This window comes from Nannospalax galili, unplaced genomic scaffold (assembly GCF_000622305.1).
Source record: "Nannospalax galili isolate Female #2095 unplaced genomic scaffold, S.galili_v1.0 scaffold1255, whole genome shotgun sequence".
NCBI lineage: Eukaryota > Metazoa > Chordata > Mammalia > Rodentia > Spalacidae > Nannospalax > Nannospalax galili.
The window spans coordinates 946,742-960,869 of NW_008336359.1; the positions used below are offsets into that span (position 1 = coordinate 946,742).

At 43.7% G+C, this 14,128-nt stretch overlaps 1 protein-coding gene across 2 annotated transcripts; it reads left to right on the plus strand.

Moving 5' to 3' along the window:
- Positions 1-5,575: 5,575 nt before the first annotated feature.
- Gng10 (G protein subunit gamma 10) lies at positions 5,576-12,562 on the plus strand. 2 transcript variants are annotated; one of them, XM_008831128.3, is made up of 3 exons: positions 5,576-5,731; positions 10,115-10,246; positions 11,604-12,562. In XM_008831128.3, exons 1-2 carry the CDS (start codon positions 5,651-5,653, stop codon positions 10,238-10,240), a joined length of 207 nt encoding a protein of 68 aa, XP_008829350.1. In that variant the 5' UTR covers positions 5,576-5,650; the 3' UTR covers positions 10,241-10,246; positions 11,604-12,562. The 2 variants fall into 2 exon arrangements, with proteins under 2 accessions (XP_008829350.1, XP_008829349.1); XM_008831127.3 differs by having other exon boundaries at positions 11,601-12,560.
- The last annotated feature ends 1,566 nt before the right edge of the window (positions 12,563-14,128 follow it).

Genomic DNA, 14,128 nt, shown 5'->3' on the forward strand with positions numbered 1-14,128 from the left:
ATAAGGTTAAATGTAAAATTTAGATAATATGTCTGTTCTGTTTTAGGGTTCTTGAAGAATCAAGTAGTTAGTGTGCCTTGCTCTTTGTCATCTGTACTATATACTATAAGGACCAAAAAGAAATACAGGTACTAGTGTATCTCAACATTTTCAAAGAAATTTCTGATTGCCTGTATTTTTACTTACATTCTGGTTTCATTTCTGTTGCTGTGGTAAAACACCTGACAAAAAGAAACATGAAGGAAGAAAGGATTTATTTTTACTTGACTTGCAATTCCAAGTTACATTCAGTCATTTTGGGGACATCAAGGCAGAGATTCAAGCAGCTAGTCCCATCTACCGTCAAGAGCAAAGAAAGAATATATGTATCTTTGCTTGCTTGCTTGTTTTCAGCTGGCTTTCTCCTGTTATACACCCCCTCCTTGGGGAATGGTGCTGCCCAACATGGGCTGGGTCCTCTTACATCAATTAACAATCAAGATAGTCCCCATAGACATGCCCACAGGCCACCCTGATCTAAGTTCCTCATGAGGCTCTTTTCTCGGATGATTCTAGGTTGTGTAGAGTTGACACTAAAAACTAATAAGCACACCTGGTTTTAAGGGGACTCGGCAGATGAAGATTGTTTGGATGTTCTTTTTTCTGTCTTCTATATTTCTGAATTCCTGTCTTTACCCAGGTCTCATTTCTAGAATCCTCCCCAGAAGGGTACTCACATGGGAGTTTGATCACAGTCACTGCATGGATCACGATGCATGGACTCTTCTTTTAAAGGACAGTGATTTTGTGCCCTTCCCTTGGCTCACTGCATCTCACATTCCTAGGACAAAGGAAAGGAAGTTAGTTGCCACAAGTGTCTGTCTAGTGCTCTGGGTAATTTTCCTGTCACCATACTCTGCCCGTCTTCCACCAGAAACAAGCTTTTCCTTTTCAGAATCAGCTAGAGAAAAATCTGGGTAGAGCACCCCACAAATCCATTCATTGTAGGAACCTCTTTATAGTGTTTCTTGTGCTGTATTGTAAGGCTAAGCCAGTAAGCATTCCTCCATGGTTTCTGCTTCAGTTCCTGCCTTAAGTTTCAGCCTTCATGTCCCTCAGGGCTGGACCATGACTTGTGTTATAAAACAAAATAAACCCTTTCCTCTCCAAGTTGGTTTTAGTTAGTGTTTATCACAGCAACAGAGAAGTGAACTAGGATATTTTTTTTATCAGGTATGGTAATACCTTGTACAGAGTCTAATTCTAGAGTGGAAAAGTGATGCTCCTTAGGGTTGGAATTGTGTGGTCCTCCAGTTTTAGAGATGAGGAGAGTAACCCCCACTAAGGAAAGTGAAGTAAGTTTTACCAACAAAGTGGGAATAGGGACAGGAACTCTCATCTTAAAGCAAGTATGGTAGTACATGCTTGTAATCCCAGCACTTGGGAGGCTGAGGCAGGAAGATTGGCACAAATTTAGTTGCAAGTCTGAGACCTATTGGTCTGTGGCCTGCATTTACTGAAGGGGCACTCAGTGACAAAAAGTAGCAAACAACTAACCTGAAGTTTGTCATCTTCCCCAAATCACAATCTCTGTACAGGCTTTGTGAATCTCTATGTGTGCTGATTCCTAAGTTCTAAAAACAGTACAGTAATAAAGAGGAAGGCAAAATTTTGTGGTATATTATACAGTGTCACGTTAAATACAGTGGTGTCCGTTTTTGAGCCAGGATCTCGCCACATTGATCAGGCTGTCTTCTGACTCCTGGTCTCAACCATCCTCTTGCCTTAACCTCCCAAGCAGCTGGGACTATATGTGTGCACACTAATGCCCCCAGCTAAGTTAAGGTTAATGTTCTTCCTGGTTTCTTAATTTAGAAGTTACCAAACGTATATGTCATTTTAACATCATGTTGGTACATCATGTTGGTGGAAGGGAATACCTACCTTCACATTCATTTATGGAGAAGAGTGATTCACAGCCCTTTTTCTGGAAAAATAAGCCACTATTTGTAGAATGGTAAAAAAGTACAAGTTAGAGAATTGGAGGATTGTAGATAAGGGGGAACAATTGACAAGTGTATAAGGACACCAATGTTTGAAACTTCCTGGAGTTCTTACAAAAGGGTTTTTTATAAAAGTTTTTACCTTAGGGCTAGGGATATAGCTTTTTTTTTTTTTTTTTTTTTTTTTTTTTTTGGTCATTTGGAAGCAGGGTCTGCCAGCTGTCCTGGAACTCACTGTGTAGACCACGCTGGCCTTGAACTCACAGAGATCTGCCTGCCTCTGCCTCCCGAGAGCTGAGACTACAGGCGTGCGCCACCATGGGATATAGCTTTTTAAAAAAAAAAAAATTAAGGAAAAACAATTACCTTAACCAAGAAAACCAGTGACACAATTTTAAAATTAATCTGTTCATGATGTGAGCATTTTAGCTGGAGTCCCACCTCCCGTGCCTCACGTCTTTTCAGAGCTCTGGAACATGGTACATTTGGGAAAGGTGCTAGTCCTCTAGTTGAAAGCTAACTTTTCTTCTTTTGGAAACTCAGATGAACTTTGTTTTGGTTTGTGTAACTGTGCAGTCCTGACTGGCCTCAAACTTGCAGCCAACTTCCTATCTCAGCCGTCCAAGTGTGTGCCACTGTGCCCACAATGCCAGAGTCAGATGAGAAGTCATGGTGAAGTGAAAGCAGGCACATGGTGTGTCTGCCTCTTAGGTGATCCCCATTTTGTCCCTGGATCACTGCAGGAGACTTTACTCCAGAACAGCTACTTTTCTTCAGAGTCAGACCATTCCTCTTGAACAGCGCAAAAGCACTCTGAGGTAGGCGTAGGCAGTAGCAGTGAGTGGTACAGCATGATGTCTTCCTTCTGGGCAACCCCAAAGCCTTCATTTCTGATACCTCAGTACTGAGCTGCCTCTGCTGTGCAGGTGACTCTCACATTGATGCCTTGTTTACTGAAGATTCTCAACAGCTTGGAGGACTGCAGGTAGCAACAGCACCTAGTTTCTCCTAACAAATTCAGCATTGTTCTTTACTCATCTTAAACCTACACTCGTCTCCTAATTTCTAATATTGCTGTCAGTTCTGTCGTCTGCCTCACAACCCTTTGGCCTCTTTGCATTTCATAACCACTATGAAATACTATTGATTCAGTCTTTTGACACTCACTCGCCTATTCCTATCTTCGCAGTCCTACCTGGGCCTTGTTCCAACCACTCCTGTCACCACAACAAGACTGGTCTCTGTTTTTAGGTTTTCCGTGACTTGGCCTGAGAGTTTTGTGTGACGTTCTGTCACTTTTTTCATTCGTCCTTACTACGCGTGTACACTGCAGCTACTCTCTTCCACTCTGGAGCCATCTGCGTGACAGGTCAAGGTCTAGGTCTCACTGTCCCAGAAGCCTTTCAAGGTTTGGTCTGTATATAGGGCTGAGGACCTAACGCAGGGCCTTGCGCTTTCTAGGCAAGCGCTCTACCACTGAGCTAAATCCCCAACCCCTAGTTTGTATCTTTTATTGAGTTCTTTGTCATATCTTCTTAACATACACAGCCATTCTATTCTATCAATCTGGTAATATACTTCATCTCTTTCATATCCTTTGTGATAAATGCAGCCAGAGAAGGCTCAAATGTGTGTGCTTCACTAGGTAGGATTTTATTACTCCAAAGACCATGGACACATGGCTCACTAAGTGAATATGGGATGGGGCTGGATGGATGGCTCAGTGGTCAACAGCTCTTGCTGCTCTTAGAGAGGGCCCAAGTTCTGTTCCCAGGACCTATATCACAAACGCCTGTAACTCCAACTTCCGAGGATCCTACATCTTCTGGCCTCTGCAGGCACTTGCACACATTTGAGCAAACACACAAAATCTTTATAAAGAACATAGGAAACATTGAACCTCAGTAGTTAAGGCATTTAAATACTTGATACCATTTTTCTTCTATTAGGGTGGTAAAGAACATCCATATAGGGTTGAATGATATTGTGGCATAGGAACAGATACTCATCTTTCAATGAGAAAATTGCTACTACTTTTGGTAAGGTAAAGTAGGAAAGGCCTTAAATGCACAGATTTTTTTTTCTCTTGTTTTGGACAGGGTCTTCCTGCAGCGCCAGCTGGAACCAGGCTGGCCTTAGTCTCACAGAGATCCACCTGTTTGTCTCTGAGTGTTGGGATTTAAAAAAAAAACAAAAAAAAAAAACAAAAAAAAAAAACAAAAAAAAAAAACAAAAAACAAGCACTACTACATTGCAGCTCTCTCTTTTTTAATGAGCTGGTCTTGTAGCACATCTTAATAGCCTTTAACTCAAGATAGCTCTGCCTCAGCTACTGAAGTGGTGGGATCACAGGCATGAGCTGCCATGCTTGGCTTAAACATTAGTATTTGACCCAATCATTTCTACTTCTTAAGGAAGTATAGGGGAAAGCACAAAGTTGTGTGTTTATGGTGGCCATTCTGGTGTTAAATAATAGGGTAGTTGCTAAATTCTAGGGGCAGGGGTAAGAGTGGGGATGTCTTAACTGCATGAAGGCTGGCAATGGAGGGGTGTGATCTTGGCCTGGATGGGGCCCAGAGGGAACTCAGCTAGTGGAGGGGTGGGATTGGATGGATGGATGGATGGATGGATGGATGGATGGATGGATGGATGGGGGAAGGGGGATAGGGTGTTTGGGTACCAGAGCACTCAACAAGAGGGGGGGAATGATAAGAGCCTTCCTCATGCCTCAAGCAACCAATCTGATCATTGCAACAAATCCTTATTTTGTAGTAGCAGTTAGTTGAAGGGAAGTCCCCACAGATTTTCATTTGGGTTCCCCCCCACCACCACCACCATAAGAAAAGTACTCTTAATACTGGGTTGGCTAGGCTGGGTTAAAGAAGGCTTGGCGCTTTCCTCCCAGTACTAGTGAGGGTCAGTATACCAGTGAAGAAAGGGAGACCAACACTCAGCAGAGAACCTTGAAAGTACAGTTTAGGTAATTCTGCTTTAAAGTCCCCGGACGTTTTATTTAAGCAAGCAGACTTACTCCCTTTTGCATTTAAGTAGGTCCTGACAAATACGATGTTATGCAGGAATAATGACACAGTCGTTGTGTGTTAAGTGAAGAAAACATTTTTACGTATAGTAATGGTCCCAGTTTTGTAAAACAAATGTGCGCATTAAAAACAAAAGTACGCAGGCGACTGGAAAGGATAGTCATAATTGGGGGTGAGAGAACTGATGTTATCTGTATGTTTCACAAAGATACCGGTCTCCGCTTTTTACCCCACGTGACTATCATACCTCTCCGACTTCAAAAGTAACAGGTTTGCAAATTGGCCTGCTGCTGCTTCAAAAAAATCCTAGTGTCTGCCCTTCCTCGGGATCTAGCCTGCCCCGGGTCCCTTATTTCTCCTACGGATTTCATTCAGACCTAGGCGGCGGTCGGGGACCGAGTGTGAAGGCGCACACCGCCCAAGGATTCCCGGGTCCCAGGCGCCCCACTGGCAGTGGAGATGGGCGTGGCTGAGCACGTCTCAGCCTCCCGGATGCATCTCCTCGGGATCCCGAGGCTTCACACGCGCTCGGCCGGGCGGGCTCTGCGGCTTGCCCGCCCCGGGGCGGTGCCCTGCTCCGCCGCGGTTCCGCCCAGTCCTGCAGTCCGCCGAACCCTCGCTGCCGCCATGTCTTCCGGAGCCAGCGTGAGCGCCCTGCAGCGCCTGGTGGAGCAGCTCAAGCTGGAGGCGGGCGTGGAGAGGATCAAGGTGAGCGCCCGTGCCAGCGAAGGATCCCGCGACCCCGAGCGGCGGGAGAGCAGGAGGCCGCGGGCCGCGGAAGTGGCCGCTGCTGCCCGCCCCGGGCCTGGGCGCTCGGGGTCTGCAGGAGGGAGCCGGGCGGCGCGGGCCTGGGCGCTCGAGGTCGCGGGTGGGTGTGGGGCGGCGCGGGCCTGAGCGCTCGGGGTCGTGGGTGGGTCCGGGGTGGCGAGACCCTACCAGGTGCGCCCGGCGCCGCGGCCTATCCCCGGGTGTGGCCCGAGTCCAGAGTCCCGTGGGCTTGTCCCTACACCCGGAGGCCAGTGACTCCGAGGGGCCAGTGGTGCAGGGGACACGTTGTCACGGGTGCGGGCGGATGCCATCTCGAGATGGGGACGCCACCGAGTGGAAGGATGAAAGGATGCGAGGGAGGAAAAGGATGCTCGGCTTTCTTCAGCTGCCATCCGCAAAACTAGCGAAGAAAGAAAGGGAGTTTGGGAGAAATGAGTTCGTCTTGGATCTGCGGATCTTATTATATAGATATCCAGGACAGATTTAGCTTAGAGCACCAGGCCGAAAGAAGCCATTAAAATGTGTGGGTGTAAAAACGCCAAATAGAAGCGCCAAGCATGGTGTGCCACCAGGGACCAGTCAGAAGAGCCTGCCTAGAGGAGGGGAGGCAAGAGAAAGCACGGAAAGAATACATGTTTAGGTTGAGGGAAGAAAGAAATGGAGGAGAGCTGACTGTAGACAAGCTCTATGGGGGTTTGGGATGAGCAGCGTCTTCGGGCTGGAAGAAAGGTGAGGATGTGCTTCCATTGTTGATGATAGAAATCTTTGTGAAACAGGAAATCGAGTTGTCTTGTCGGTCGAAAGGGAACTAGACCACTCTGGAGCCTGCGGGCCTGAGCAGGCCCTGAGCCCTCTCTGAGCAGGCACACCCATAGACACACTGTAGGCCCCGCCGCTGTGTGATTGGAGGTCCTGTGTCTGGTTTGTAATTCTTTTCCCTTCTCCCAGCACCTGACCACTCAGGATTCTGAAGGCAGAACGCAAATGTTAGTTGATCCAAATAGTGGGTGAGCAGAAGTTGGCCGGAAAGTAGGGGTTGGGGCAAAGGCCAAGGAACTTGAAGGTCTGGCTGGAAAAAGGCTGGCTAGAGAAACAGCCTTCCCAGTATGAAGACAAAAAAGGGAGGGAGGAGGTGACAGCTAGTGGTCGTGAGATCAGAGATCAGAGAACACGGTAATAAAAGGATCTGAAAGTAGCAGAGCAGTCCATAAACCATTGGCAGAGAAGGTCGTTCAAGGAGAGAAAATCAGAAGCTGATACTAGAGTTGTTGGAAATGGCCATACCATGTAGGCGTGAGCTGGAGAGGAAAACCGTCAGATGCCTGGTTAACTGGAAGGAGCTAGGGAAGAGGATCTTCTCTACACGTAAAAAAGAATCGTGAATGATGAAACACCCGGAATTCAGGTGGACTGCTCAGGGTAACAGTAAGCATATTAAGATAATCTTAAGTACTATGGTCCGGAGTGCTTGGCCTCAGCAGTTCCCTCTTGGGGAACACTTTAGGGAGTCACATGCCAGAATCTGGCCAGATTCATTTCGGAGCTCAGCCTTGGATGTTCTGAGTGCACTCGGACACATCTCTAATAGGCTTGCTATCAGCCAACAATCCAAGCACTGGGTCTCTAGCAATTACAGAGAATGTTCCTTCCCAATGACTATTAAGACTTGTTGAATCAAGGACTCCTCCTTTAGAGCAGCCCCTAAGAAGTTACTAGGTGAGCCCAGGAAAGTCAGGTGGGTAACCCCACATCCATGCAGGGGACAGCTTGCAGGTATCCAACTTGTCCTTGCCTATCCAAGTGTCTCTTGGCGCAGTTAGAGAGATGCTGACCACTCTTACTTTTGTCTTGTTTTCTCTGCACACTCCCTTACCTTATAAATATTCTTGAGGCTAGGGTCCAGCTTGTCCCATTTCTCCAGGGATCTTGAAGATTTTCCTATTCATCATATGTAGAACTGACCCATTTCCCTGGTACACTATAAGCTTGGGCATGATTAGTTGTATATTTCTTTTAAAATTAATAACATAAAACCATTCATTCCAAGTATAATTAACGTGAAAGTATCAGGGTTTCTATTGATGGAAAATAAGCTTTGGCATTAGTCTTGTTCTATTGTTCATAGACATCAATTAAAAATTATAGCAATAAAACCAAATTCCTAAAGCACGTCAGAAACTTAGTAACAACTGTAACAATTGTGTTAGTTTGTTTTCTGTTGCTAATAGCTGAGTACCATAGACTGGTTAATAAAGAAAACAGGTTTAGCCAGGTGTGGTGGTGCAGGCCTTTAGTCTCAGCACTCAGGAGGCAGAGGCAGATGGATCTCTGTGAGCTAGCCTGGTCTACATAGTGAGTTCCAGGCCAGCTGGAGCTATCAGGCGATCCTGTCTCAAAAAGGCAAAAAAAAAAAAAAAAGAAAACAGGTTTATTTTAGCTCATGGTTCTAGAGGATCCAAGGTCTACAGGGGCTGCATTTGGTGATGGCTTTCTTGCTGGCCACTTCCCAAGACAGCACAGGGATTCTCCTGGTAGGAGGCAGAGAGCATGTGTGCTGTGTGTCCTCTGGTCTCTCTCCTGCAGATAAAGCCTCCAGTCAGTATTCAGTTATGGGAGCTCCACCCTGGTGACTCTTAATACCAGCCATCTCCCAAAGATTAACCTCTAAGGACCATAGTGGTTTACGTTTCCAACCCTCTTAAGACCTCCTAGTAGAGATTAAATTTCAACACAGGAACCCTTGGGGGACATGCTCAGGCAATGTCTAACATAATAGCAGGTACTATTTCACTTATTTAATAGTTTAGAAAATTAACACAAATAAGATTTGATAGCAAACAGAGCCATTTTTCTCACGCTATGAGTTTTTATTCAAAATTTACCCTTTCAGTGCAAGACCAGTGGAAAGTTAGAAAAGCCTCCTGTAAAAATATGCATTAAATGGAGAGTTAAAAGCAAAGGTATTTTGGTGGGCAATCTTCTTGTCAACTTGATTGGACTGAGGAACTGATGTCCAGAGCATTAGTGAGGCTGGCCTTTGGGTGTTTGTGAGGGTGGCTCCAGAAACTGCTAAAGGAGGTGGGGAACTGAGCCAAAATAAACCTTTTCTTAAGTTGCTTCTTCAGGTATGTGGTCCCAACAGTAAGAAAAGTAACTAATAACAGGCATAGTAGTATTGGATCAGGTATTTTTTTGCTGCTTTATAGGCCACCCCAAGCCTTGATAGTTTAAAACATTTAAAGGTTTTTGTTTTTTTTTTTAATTAAGAAAAAAATTCATGCGCTTTGAGTGTTCTGCCTGCATGTATATAAGTGCACCACATGTGTGCAATGCCCACAGACACCAGAAGAGGGCATCAGATTCTCCAGGTCCAAGGAATTTCAAGCTGCTGTGTGCATGCTGGGAACCAAACATGCGTCACCCAGTGCTCTTAACCATGGAGCCATCTCTTCAGCCCCCAAAAGATGCATTCTTTCTTCATTATTTTACATTTTTTGTGTGTGTGTGTATCAAAAAATGCTTGTGGAGGTCAGAGGACAATTTGCCAATTGACCTCAGGTCTTCAGGCTTGGTGGCATCTTTTCCTGCTAAGCCATCTCATGAGCCCTATTTTATTTATTATTACTATTATTAGTACTATTATTGTTTTGCACTTATACTAAGCAAGCATTCTATCACTGAGGCACACCCTCCAGCCACAGATACTCTTTGTTTTTGGTCTTTTTGAGTCAGGGTCTCCCTGTAGTCCCAGCTGTCCTGGAACTCACTATGTAGACCAAGCTGGCCTTGAACTCACAGAGATCTTCCTGCCTCTGCCTCCTGAGTGCTGGGATTAAAGGCATGTGCCACCACGCCCCACAGATACTGATTCTTGGATAATAAAATACTGCCCCAAAAGCATAGTAGAATAATTTTATCACTTGTTAGGCACAGACTAGATAAAGTTCCAGTTTTGTAGGCCTAAGAACAGTTTGCTTACATGGCAGTTTTAGATTATTAGTGCATGTGTTACATGATAGAAATCTGTACTGTGAGCGTAAGAATGAGCTGTTTCTTCACCAATTCAGTCTCAAAATTAGAATTCTAAATGGATCCAAAGTACAGCTTTTTCTTTTGTTGAATAAACAACTAAACCCAAAGCACCCTATATTGAATCACAGACATTGCAGGCTTTCCTCGTTGGAACTCAGGGATTGGATTCAGCAGACACTTGGGTAATAATGCAGACCATAGCCTTGTCAGGTTGTGTGATGGCTCCCTGAGTGGGGATGACTCCTGAGGGTCCTGCTGTGAGCAGAGCATCATATTGTACCTGTGTTTCAGGTCTCTCAGGCAGCTGCAGAGCTGCAGCAGTACTGCATGCAGAATGCCTGCAAGGATGCCCTGCTGGTTGGTGTTCCAGCTGGAAGCAACCCCTTCCGAGAGCCCAGATCCTGTGCTTTACTCTGAAGTCTGGTAATTACACACCATGCCACCCATGACATTATGAGAGGATTTCCCAAGGGAGGTGGGCAATAGACATTAAAAGATAAGCAAAATGCTTACCTTCCCTGAAGGACGATTCCTGTCTGTAGTTTCTCTGCATGTAGATGACATCTGATTAGCAGCTCAGTTCTCTTTGGTACTAATAGCTTTGTGCACTGAGCTCTTTAACTGAACTGACTGATAGTAATTTCTTGAACCTTAATCCAGCCCCTGTCCTGCACCATCACAGATTTTTGATTTGCTTTTGGTGTTGCCAGCTGATCTGCATCTCTTGGGACTAAGGACTCCACAGAGGAGCACACTTCTACCTACCTACCTACCATGAACTTTGTTTTTTCAAAAGCTCCCAAACTGTGTCTCTGTTTTAATGAAAGACAAAATGTTACTGGGAGGGAAGTGTGAATAGGGCTAAAAGAATTTTAACAGTTGATAACTAAAATGAGGACCTTTGTGTTGTATATTAGAACGCCGTGAATTTGAATGTTTTGTATTGAGGATCTTATTTAATTTTCATCTTTTTTTTGGGGGGGGGGCAGGGGAGACAGGGTCTCTCTATAGCCCCAGCTGGCCTGGAACTTACTATATAGACCAAGCTGGCCTCAAACAGAGATCCACCTGCCTCTGCCTCCTGAGTGCTGGGATTATAGGTGTATGGCCACCTCATCTGGCTAAATTGCCACTATTTTTTAAGAGGACAAGGTCATAAATTATCAGAGTCTTTTGGGACCAACATATCTCAAGTTATGTGTTTCAGAGTTGCTTATGGGGGCTTGAGAGATGGCTCAGTGGTTAAGAGCATTGACTGTTCTTGCAGAGGACCCAGGTTCAATTCCCAGCACCCACATGGCGGCTATGAACCGTCCTTAACTCCAGTTCCACTGAAGCCCTCTTCTGACCTCCGTGGCAGTGGATGACACGGGTGCACCCACATACATGCATACAATACACTCATACACATAAAATAAAAAAATATATTTTTTTTTCTAAAAAGATGTTTATGCAGGAAGTAATCATTCTAAGGTCTTTTTCACATACTTGCAAAAGGAAGTTGTTCACATTTAATTAAGGAAGTAATTGTATTACTGAATGTAATGGAAAATGTACACATTTAGGTAATTAAAATAATAGTCTTATTGGCATAGCATTTTTCTTTTTACAAAGCATTTTTGAGGGTACTGCTCATACAAGGACAGGTTTGGAAATTTTACTGTATTAATAGCCTACTTCCTACTTTGTAAACATTAGGTGCCCTAGGAAATAATGAATAATTAGTTTTATAAATAAATCTTACTAACATGAAAACCATCCCAACTCTTTTTTCCAGTAGGGAAGACGTTCACTGAGGAAGACCTTCAAGCACAAACTGATGAATGACTGACTCCAGTCAAGTCCCAAGAAAGCAGTTTTCTCCAGCCAAATGACTTCCAGATATTTAAGGCCGTCTCTGTGGCCTGCTCCAATAGCCAAATTCCACAGAAATTAGTGATTTTTTTTTTTATTCAAATAAGAAAACCTAATGAAGGAGTAAAGTTTTCAATAGTAAATGGCCTAGTTCTTTTGCTGAAGTATTTTATATAATGACAAATAGAAACCATGCCACCAAATGTACTAAGATGCATCTCTTCCGTAGGTGAGGGACTAGTGTTGCTGTGCCTGGAGTGACAGGTATGTTTTATTTACTGGATGTTTACATTTTAGGAAGAAAACATTTGTATTACAAAAATTGAGTATTTGTAATTTGCTGTTGCTAACATTTTTATATTATAATAAAATTTGTTCTTAAGAATTTACAGTTACTAAGACAAGAAAGTATAAAATTAAGAACAGGCTAATACCCTGATTTTCTAAGCAAGAAGTTGCTCATTTCTAAACGAGAATATTGTTTTATTTTTAACACTAAACTTGGGAGCAGCTTCTTAGGAAACCTGTTTGAAAGGATTGATGCTGTCTTGCGTGTTAGGTTGCCCCATCTTATATATAAAGCAGATTGGATTTTTTTTTTAGTTCCTTCTCTTTTGTAATTGTACTTATACTTTTAAAAATATGCTACATTATTTGTTTTCTAAAAATGTTTAAAATGTGACCCACATACAGAACATTGAAAATGGTTAAAAGACAATGTGAAAATACTACAACCTAAAAAGAAGTCAAGTCACAAGTGTGTTTCGCTTGAGTGATGTGCCTTTGATTTAATTTGGGACACTTTTAGATGGAAACCTGATTTGTGTTTGTAATAACTTTGAAAAGCTTGGAAATAAAACTTTTGCTTCATTATTTTCTATGATATTTTGTCTCTGATTTTTGTCTTTTAAGGTTTCATGAATTTCTGTTTGTTGGTGAGATTGAGTGCTGGAAGTAGAGGATGAAATTTTGGGTTTGAATTTCTTAAAGAATTTTATTAGTGTCTCCAAAAGTAGATATAGGTGTTAACATGAAAAACTGTCCCAACGACTAGCAGCAGTTGCTCTTTGAAATACCTATGCATTACATAAGCCCCCAAACAAGTAAGTGGGTACAGGCAGCATCACACTGGTGAAAACAGAAACCGGTAGCTGGGCTGTCCCTCAAATCCAAGCCAGCGTGTGGATCTCAGTGAGCTGGATCACTTCCATTCTACCATAGTTCAGGGATCCTTTTGTTTACATTTACTTATTTATTTATTTATTTAAGTGTAGGGGTGGGATGCTAGGGCTTATGTGGAAGTCAGGACAACTTTGGGAACCAGTTCCCTCCTCCTTCTACCCTATGGGTCTGTGGGGTTGAACTCGAGTTGTCAGGCTTGATGCAAGTGCCCTAACCGATTGAGCATTTCAAAGCTGGTGTCCTTTTAATGCTCTGCATATATGAAACCACATTGTCATTATTTTTTGCTCCTCTTCAGCTATTGGTTTCATATCAGCATTTAAATATGTTCCATTCTCCATCTCAGATGTTAGCATTTCAGTAAGCATTTTTCATGTTTCCCATTGAAACCCAAATTCTCTTTTGATCCATTTTCTTCAGCAAAAATTGGATAGTTTAGGGAGGGCAGGGCATGGTGGTAGGCCCACCTTTAATCCTTGCATTGGGAGGCAGAGGCAGGAGGATCTCCTGTGAGCTCAAAGCCAGCCTGTTCTACATAGTGAGTTCAAGGCCAGCCAGGGGTATACGAGTGAGAACCTGTTTCAAAAAAACAAAAGATAGTTCAGGGAAACTGTAGACATCTAAATTTTGAATATAGGTATAAATGCCCCAGCAAATACAATCCAGTAGTATACAAGAGAAAATAGCACCTGGTAAAGCTGGTTTAACGAAAGGAAATGTGGACTTCTGGAATCTAATGATTCCATCTGGAAGATGAGAAATTATACATAGCAGATCAAGAAATATATGTGTAGGTAAGGTTTATCTGAGAACAATTGGTCTTTGTCCAAGATTTATCTACATGGCACACAATAATTAAAAGTATCAGACTGGTGGAACTAACCTTCTTGGATGTTTAACAGACATACTTGGAGGCCTATACTAATTTGGTCAGAGGGACATAAAGGACAGTTTTTGCTCCTTGCCCTCCTAGTTCGACTAGTTCCAGGGGACTATGAGCATCTCTCAAAATGTCCTGTAATGGTGGTGGTTCACCTGTCCTCTTGATCAAAGAGGCCGAGAAGACCCCACCAGATGGACTTGAACCAGTGTGCAGTCTACAAAGAGGAGGGTCAACACAGAGGAATCATTTCCTCCATGCTTCCAAGTAAAGCCAGCCATGGTCAAGTAGGACCTTTGACTTATCTTCACATAGGCAGAACCGGTAAAAGAAAGGAGCCAGGGGCTCCTCCCAAGCCCATGTGACCCCTGAGGAATAGATCCTCAAAC